This window comes from Henckelia pumila, chromosome 4 (genome assembly GCF_033568475.1).
Source record: "Henckelia pumila isolate YLH828 chromosome 4, ASM3356847v2, whole genome shotgun sequence".
Taxonomy (NCBI): domain Eukaryota; kingdom Viridiplantae; phylum Streptophyta; class Magnoliopsida; order Lamiales; family Gesneriaceae; genus Henckelia; species Henckelia pumila.
The window spans coordinates 217021769-217030340 of NC_133123.1; the positions used below are offsets into that span (position 1 = coordinate 217021769).

The 8572-nt window shown below is 32.9% G+C and overlaps 2 protein-coding genes across 2 annotated transcripts; both read right to left on the reverse strand.

The window, feature by feature from the left end:
• Positions 1 to 1756: 1756 nt before the first annotated feature.
• On the reverse strand, positions 1757 to 3224 carry LOC140862764 (uncharacterized). The gene is made up of 4 exons (XM_073265799.1): positions 2742 to 3224; positions 2070 to 2191; positions 1886 to 1938; positions 1757 to 1791 (listed from the first exon to the last, which is right to left on the reverse strand). Exons 1-4 carry the CDS (start codon positions 3222 to 3224, stop codon positions 1757 to 1759), a joined length of 693 nt encoding a protein of 230 aa, XP_073121900.1.
• Positions 3225 to 5265: 2041 nt separating this feature from the next.
• LOC140865579 (transcription factor RF2b-like) lies at positions 5266 to 7995 on the reverse strand. The gene is made up of 4 exons (XM_073270262.1): positions 7560 to 7995; positions 6642 to 6774; positions 6183 to 6267; positions 5266 to 5980 (listed from the first exon to the last, which is right to left on the reverse strand). The coding sequence occupies exons 1-4, from the start codon at positions 7982 to 7984 to the stop codon at positions 5625 to 5627; spliced, it is 999 nt and encodes a 332-aa protein (XP_073126363.1). The 5' UTR covers positions 7985 to 7995; the 3' UTR covers positions 5266 to 5624.
• Positions 7996 to 8572: the final 577 nt, after the last annotated feature.

Genomic DNA, 8572 nt, shown 5'->3' on the forward strand with positions numbered 1-8572 from the left:
TTTGTTTCATTATCCGTATGTACTAGTACGTTTCATGGCATACTTTTTTAACAAAATTTCCAACTCTTTTAAAAATATAGCATAATATTCTCTATCAAATTTAAAAGATATTAATATTATAATTTAAGATTGAAAAAATATAATATTATTTAATTCAAATATTTTTACCATTCATATTTTTTACAAATACAATACAATAATATAGTATACAAATTTTGAATATAATATTCAACAAACAAAATCTTTTTGTATTCATATCCTCAGTTTTATTGAAGTTATAAATAAAATTTCGATAATATTTTTATTTTAATATTTTTTATAATTTTTAAAATTTTTAAAATTATTAAAAACAATATATATGATTAATAATTAACTATATAAATTAAAATGATTAGTATAAATAAATATACAGTTAAATATATAAGTGAAAATTATAAATAATAAATAAAGAGAGAAAAATAAAATGAGATTATGATATTTTTGGGTGTTTATGTGACGTCCCGTATTTTAAACATTTAATAAAAGAGTTGCGAAAAAACGGTGAGAAATTTTTTCAAAACTAAACTTAAACAATGTAGGGAGTGCATCACGCTAACTCAAAATAAAATTTGAAATCTAAATGGTGACAATAAAATTTCGTGACTCTATCCTGCACAAAATATTTAAAACACAGATGCACCCTACAATCAAGACGAATTAAAATACGGCACATCAAAACTACTATTAACATGTAGCGATTCGCTCCCGTGATCGCCTACTAATCAAGAGCTTACACATGCATTTAACTTAATTAAATGATTATCATAAATAAACAGCGGAATCCATAATCTAGTTACAATCCCAAGGAAAGGAATCTGTAACCTAACTAAAATTTACAACCAAATCGAAATAATCTTTGGTACTCAATTTATCAAAGTACATGCCGAAAACAAACAAGAATAAATAATTCCACTGCAAACATATGTAGTCTATGCCCTGTCGTAACCGCCAGCATCATCGATCCTTGAACCTGCCCCATGGAATAGGGTGTCCCCAAAAATAATACGAGACGCGAGCATAAAACGCTCAATACGAGAGTATGAGTATACAAATATTATATATGTGCATGCATGTAAATGATAGACACAAGGTCAAAAATCAATATAACCGCTCAAAGACCAGGCCCAAGGTATATAGCACGTTGCGCCGTCGCACGAGGAGGTGTCTCATATACTCGACAGTGGATTTACAAGCTACTCGACACTAGGCTAAGTGTCCATCCATAAGTGTCGTTTGACACTAGCCTCGCGTGTCTAACCAACCACTACACGTATGTAGGGTGAATGCCCTACTATAGGATATCTCAACAGATACAGGATCAATATGCTCGTGAATGCGACATACCGTGATGTCATGCATATACAAATAAAACATATAAGACATGCAACCATATAATACATGCATACTCAGTCTGGATATCTCGAACAGTACTTTCGTACCTTAAACCGAAATCGCTACCGATTTCACCGACCGAGCCGATTTATCTGCCTAAACTCCCAAATCACCCTAGGCTTTCAAAATGTGATACACACTTGGAAAACACTTGGTTCACACAATGAACCCTTCGGCCAGCCCCTAGGATTGTGCTATCCAACATGCAAAATACCATTTAGCCACACTTAGTCATGCATGAACATAATACTCAATCTTTGAGCTTAACCAAGCAATATGCCAACTTTTACCTTGTATCACTTGTTTCCACTCAATACATGCATAATCAATCTATATGTTGATCATAATAATTTCCAGCACCTACACTTTAAAACTATAATTCATGATATTAAAGATTAGCAAGTCTTAGGAGCCATGAATCATCAAGACAAAGTGTAGGAATCACTTGGCTCACCATGCACACCTATGGCCGAACCCTTGCAAGCCTTTAGGGGTGGTGGCCGAAACCTTTAAGTGTTCAACAAGGATGTTTCCACTTTGACGCGGACAAATAATTGTCTCCCTTAATCAGTGTAAATCGGATGATTCTCGAAATTAGGAGGTATGAACTCAAGCGATCTTCTGCTCCGCTAGATCACCTGAATAAGTCCAATGACCTCCTATATTTGATTTCCTCTGGGTTGTCACCTGCTTCACGAACAAACGTTAGAGGCGTCGGATGATCACCCGACGATAACCCTCCGATGCTCAAGTCAGCGACCTGCTCCGCGATAATAAAAGTTGAGAGCTTTTGGAATAAGAAATCAATTACCTTGAAATTAATAAATCCACGGATATTTATAGGCAAAAAATGTGCTTAATTGCGAATTAGCCCTTGTAGGGTCTAAAAATTCAAATCAACCCTTCCAGTGTTTAAGAATTATCAATTGGCCCTCCAAGTGCCTAAAAATTAGGATTTGATCCTTTTAAAATGTAAATATTACTAATTGAGTCCACTTACTTTATTTATATATTTATATATATTGAAATGTGTTCATACTCATCACAGCCCCCTACTCTTTAATACCATGCAATTGGTTGTAGATAATTGAGAGTATCGCATTCAAATATGCAAAATATTACTATTTTTTTTTATTATTTAAAGTTAATTTATTAAAAAAATTTGTCGTTTTCTTTTGTATTATTATTATTTTATATAATTATCAAACAACTTAATGAATTTTAATCTACCAAAATTAATTCTGTCTCATCCCACAATCAATATTATTTAGTGCATCTCATAGTGCGAAGTGAGCCTCTCTATCTCTTACTTTTTTATACCGAGCAAGAAATTCTTGAAATCTTATATTTTGATCTGTAATCACTTCCACATTCGGAGTCGGTGCTTCCATCCCATCTTGTATTGGTGTATCCAAGTCACGCTCATCCTCGATGATCATGTTGTGCATTATAATACAAGCAGTCATTATATCATGCAACTGTTTCTTCTGCCAAGCACGTGCCGGAGATGCTACAATTGCAAATCGTGATTGAAGTACTCCAAATGCGCGTTCGACGTCTTTTCTACACGATTCTTGTTTCATTGCAAAATATTTTTTTTTGGGACCACGTGGATCATGAATAGTTTGCACAAGAGTTGACCATTTAGGATATATACCATCCGCTAAGTAATATCCTTGATGATACTCTTTTCCCCCAATAAAGTAGTTTGCCGGAGGAGCGATGCCTTGTGCAAGATTTGAAAATAGATTGGATGCCTCGAGAACATTAATGTCATTGTTAGACCCCGGCATACCAAAAAATGCATGTCATATCCATAGATCATAATCAGCAACTACTTCTAAAATAATGGTAGGAGAACCACTACGGCCCGCATATTGTCCTGCCCATGCTGTTGGACAATTTTTTCATCTCCAATGCATACAATCCAAGCTTCCCAACATTACAGCTTCACCTATCCCGTCACGTACACCAATTCAAAGAGGTATTGAATTTTTCGAATCTCCACAATCAGACACACAAGCAACAAATTCTCCCAAATCAGCGTCCCCTAGATTATCACCATTTGAGATTAACTTGAGCGATGAAAATAGTGGTGGTAGTTCATCACAGCGATCACTTGGAGTGAAAAAATCCAAATTGAAAAAGAAAAAAGATGAATATATGTCACACACAATTGAATCAATGAAATTAGGACAAGAAAAAATTCTTGAGATTATCCAACATGAAAATACTTATCGTGAACAAAACAATGAATTACAATTGAAACAGATGCAGCAGACTGAACGAAAATTGGAACAAAATAAAAAAAAAATAGAACAAAATCGACAAATGTTGGATCTGACCCGATTTCAAGAAGAAAACAAAATTTTAGTAATAGATCTCAACTCTATTCAAGATCGATCTTTGCGTGAAAACTTTCGGGCCGAACAATCAAGAATTTTGAATAAGAGGGAAGAAAGAAAACGTGCACGTGATAGTCTCAACTATGACAAATATTTTGGAGACATTGGAGGATCCGGATCCAGCTTACCGCCTTTTTAAAGTTTCATTAATGCTTGTCATCCAATGTATTTTGCTTTATTGTGGTGTGATTTTTAATAATTTATTGTTTATTATCTTGTTTAAATTTATGTTGTATCGTTGTCTTTGATTTTAAGTGTTGGTTAGTTTATTTTATTTTATGTTGTATTGTATTGTGATTTTCGAAAATTTAATTTTTTGTTATGTTTGTTTATTTCATTTTGTATCATTATCTTTGATTTTCAATAAATTTAGTGTTTGTAATCCTTTTTTTTTTTCTCAAAATTGTATTTTTCTATTCGATGTTAATTAATTAAATTAAAGTTACATAATTTAGAAAATTAAAATTATTATTAAAATTCATTACACATAAAAAAAATATTAAAAACAATTACATATAAAATTCGTAATTATGAAATTAAACTTTTATTATTTTATTCAACTAATAATATAATTCACGTCATAAATTTACTTATTTATTACCAAATAATTTTTTTATCTAATTTATTTCATAAAATATTTATAAATACAATAATTCATATATTTATTAATTAATATTGTATTATAAAAAGAATAATTAAGTAAGGTGGTTATCTATTAAACATTCTATTTAAAAAAATTAATTATACATTTATTAAAAATATGATAAGATTATTCAAATTTTAAATCAAAATATCTTATAATTAATAATTACAACAAATAAATTGTAATGGTAAAAACATAAAAATTAGAAATATTAATGAATTAAAAAATTTAACTAAATATATTTTAAGAATTATTTTAAAAAATCTAATTTATTTTTTTTAATATGCGCGTCCTACTAAACGTAGTAGGACGCCTTTATAATTTCAGTCTTTTTTAAAAAAAATGTTTATTTAAAATGTATCATAATTTTTTCTATTTAAAATTTTAATTAATATTTATATTAAAATATTATTTTTTTTATAATTAAAAACATAAATTTAGTTATTTATTACATAAATAAAGTTTTTAACTAATTTATTCCATAAAATATTTATAAAAACAATAATTTATAAATTTATTATTATGTTATTAATTAATATAATATTATAAAAGAATAAACAGGTGATGTAATTATCTATAAAAAATTTTAAAAAAATTATACATTTATTGAAAATATAATCTGATTATTAAAATTTTAAATCAAAATATCCTAAAATTAAAAATTAAAAGAAATATATTAAATTTAAAGATATGAAAATTTAAAAAAAAAAAGATTTAAAAAAAAACAAACGTATACAATTACAAAAGAAAAGGAAAATTTTTTTTTTTAAAAAAGAAAGTGAAAGCTGCAGCCGCAAGGGTGAAGAATATGGAGTCGAAGGCGGCTGCTCTCGATATGGCGAGGCGATGGCTTAATGGTGGAGGAGCATGCATCGACGCGGATTAGCAGACGGAGCCCCCCCTCAGTCGATAAACAATACACTATGACAAGATCCAAGCGAAGCTACGTACCAACATCATCACAAATTTGTATCCCAAGATTATTTTTCAAATCGAACGAATAAGTTATATATAAAGCTCGGAAATACCAAGGAACCTACAACATGTGCTAGAGAAACTTAGACCCCAGTTAAAACGAAAGGAAAAAGAATGAGAAAAATGATGATTCAGGATGTTAAACATGGCCAACTTGGAAAAGACCCCAATCAGAATGTACTGCTGCTTTCGCTGGCGGAAATTGAAGGGGCTTCAGACTTGATGATATGAGAACCTCTGCTACTGATGTCTAGACCCTGAAAACGACCGAGAGAATCCTGGTGCAATGAGTCAGTAAGACCCTGTACTTGAGCTGAGGAGAGCATCGTGTACTGGTGAGTGGACATGCCAGCCGGAAGCGAATGAAACAGTGGCATCTGTGAATGTCGGGGATCACTCGAAAAGAAGGCCGATGGGTTATATGGAACGTGCGGAAGTGGCAAGCTGAATGTGTCTGAGGTGGTTGATATTTCTCCGGTGGCGATTCTGAGTCTGTCTACTTCTTGCTTCAAGGCTTCATTAAGGGCTGCAAATAGATGATCTATTATCATGTCTGAATTCATTGGTTAATAACAAATATAGACCAATAAAATGGACACAAGTAAAGATTCGGGCAAATACACAGTTATTCAAACGATTAATGTGTTTACAGACAACCATTTATTTTAATATTTGGAAATGAGTCCAAAATTTCACTCCTCGACGTCCTCGTTGAGGTGACTGCTTACCATCACGTAGCTGAGCTTGCTGTTCCATGGCTTGTAGCCGAAGCTTAAGCTCCGTATTCTCATTATTCAGCCCCGTTGTATCCCTCTGCAAGACAAAGTATCTCGGTTTATAATCACAGAATTATATCTAGGATGGAAAGCAACATTTGTATTTGGGATTGAACGATCATGTTATGGAAGTTTGACGGCACTTAAATGGTCGATAATGGGATCTTATCAGCTGTTTTAGGAGGAAACCAGTATATTCTAAGTCAATTGATCTAAAAAAAATTCTAAGGACATTGTTTTGGGCAAGAGAAGTTTCCGTGTTTCTTCGATCTTTCCAATTGGATGTCATCCCACAACATGAAGGTTGGTTTGTAGTAATTTCTATTGTTAAACAAGGTCACACACAGAATTTCAGCATTCAATTTACATCAACAGTATTAAGTTCCATACTAGCTAAAATAGAAGAAACACCTGGAACACAGTGAGTTGCGCGGATAGAGTTGTGGCTTCGGTTTGAAGGGTTTGAACTTTCCTCTCTAGTTCAGAGATATAGCGAGCCTTTCTCTCTTTTGATCGAGCAGCAGATTGTCGGTTTGCCAAAATCCTGTGCAATATTGTCAATATGTTGGGCTCATGTACAGAAGTATATATATTTTTCAATTAATGGGCAACAAATAGATATTACTTTACTTGTTCTGTCAATGAGGCCTACAATATGTACCCCCCCTTTCATTCATCAGCAACGAAACTAAACAATGATGTCCTGAATATTTATCCCAGGACCTCTCCTACTAAAACTCTAGATCACACTACTACATACATCAAAGTTAAGTATCAAACCAGAAACTCAATTCATCATCTCCTTAACAGCACAGCACATCACATCACATCACATCACACCACATCACACCGCATCACTCGCACGCCGAAATGTTGACAAAATGATCATTCACTTATATACTCAAATAAAATTTTTGTTCTCCCTCTGAACATTGATCAACAGCTCCAGAAAAATCCATTTCGTTCTCCCTCGGACTTGAGATTTGATGCATTGTATGAATCCATTTCTAGAATAAGAATTTTTTATTCTTAGCCATTGCCATATGGCCAGTCCAATGAAAAATCTAAGCTCCATTTCATTACAAGATTACCAATGATCACAAAACAAAAAACAATCATTTGGAACCCGCAAACACGATCCCTTCCTCGAATTGATAAGGCAAATACGAGGATGAAAACTGCTTCAATTTGGTAGACAAAACACAAGATTCACAAAGATCAAATAAAACCCCATAAAATATACACAACTGAATCCACTCGCATTCGACTCGTACATTGAAATCAGAGAAAACAGAATTAAAATGAAGAAAAGAAGAAGAAAGATTTTACCTTTTGGCCCGCTTAGGATCAAGAGTCCACAACTCAGCAAGCTTATGAGGGGGCATCGCTTTCTTAGCTTCAATACTCGAGCTGTCCACGGAATTGCTATGCCTGTGCCTCGGCCTCACGCCGCCACTCTTCTCCCCCTCCTCCGCCTCAGGCGGTCCACTTCCTCCGCCAGCACTGTCGAAACAAGATCCACCGGCGCCGCTGCTTAGCTTCTCAATGTCCATGTAGGTGGAAAACAGATCTTCCTCGGATCCCATCTCCTCCAAACTCCCAGCCGGCGCATCAAAAGGGTCGGACACCAGATCTAAGTCCTCCGGAAGCCGGAAGTTCACCTCGGAGTGGGCCCTCCTGTGGTGGGAAGGCCGCATTGCGGCGGAGAAAGGCGGCGTGTGCTTCAGCAGATGCTTGGAGTTGGGATCTTGCATTTGGTTTTAGTGGAAAATAACTGTTTTTTCTTTTGTTTTTAGGACAGCCGTTGACGGAAAATAATAATAATAAAAAAAAAAGAAATAAATCTTAATATACTTTCATTTTTTTTTATTATTAAGCTGGACAATGGAAATTCTTAATTGTATAATAACAATCGTGGCACATGCATTACGTATGTAATGAAAAATATGACAAACAAATTCGTGTATAATTTAATACATGTTCCCGATATAAATTTAGTCTATGGGGATTCTTAATTGTATATGCACAAAATTATTTGATTGTAATCACTAATAATATGATATAGATTTTAAATAAGTTTTTTTTATTAAATGATTCATTATAAAATTTTTTTTAATGTATAAATTTTATTCTAAAGTTCGAGGAATCATATAAATCGTGTTAATAGTTAAAGCGTTAGAAAAGATTTTGAAAAAATTATAGGAAATTATCATGAAAAAATTTCTTAAGAATTATTTTTAAGATTGTGTTTCAAACCGTTTCATAATAGAGTTACTCGATTAAATATAATTTGTAACTTTCTAAGAATTTAGTTTTGACGCGAGATTTATGTAAAATAAGTT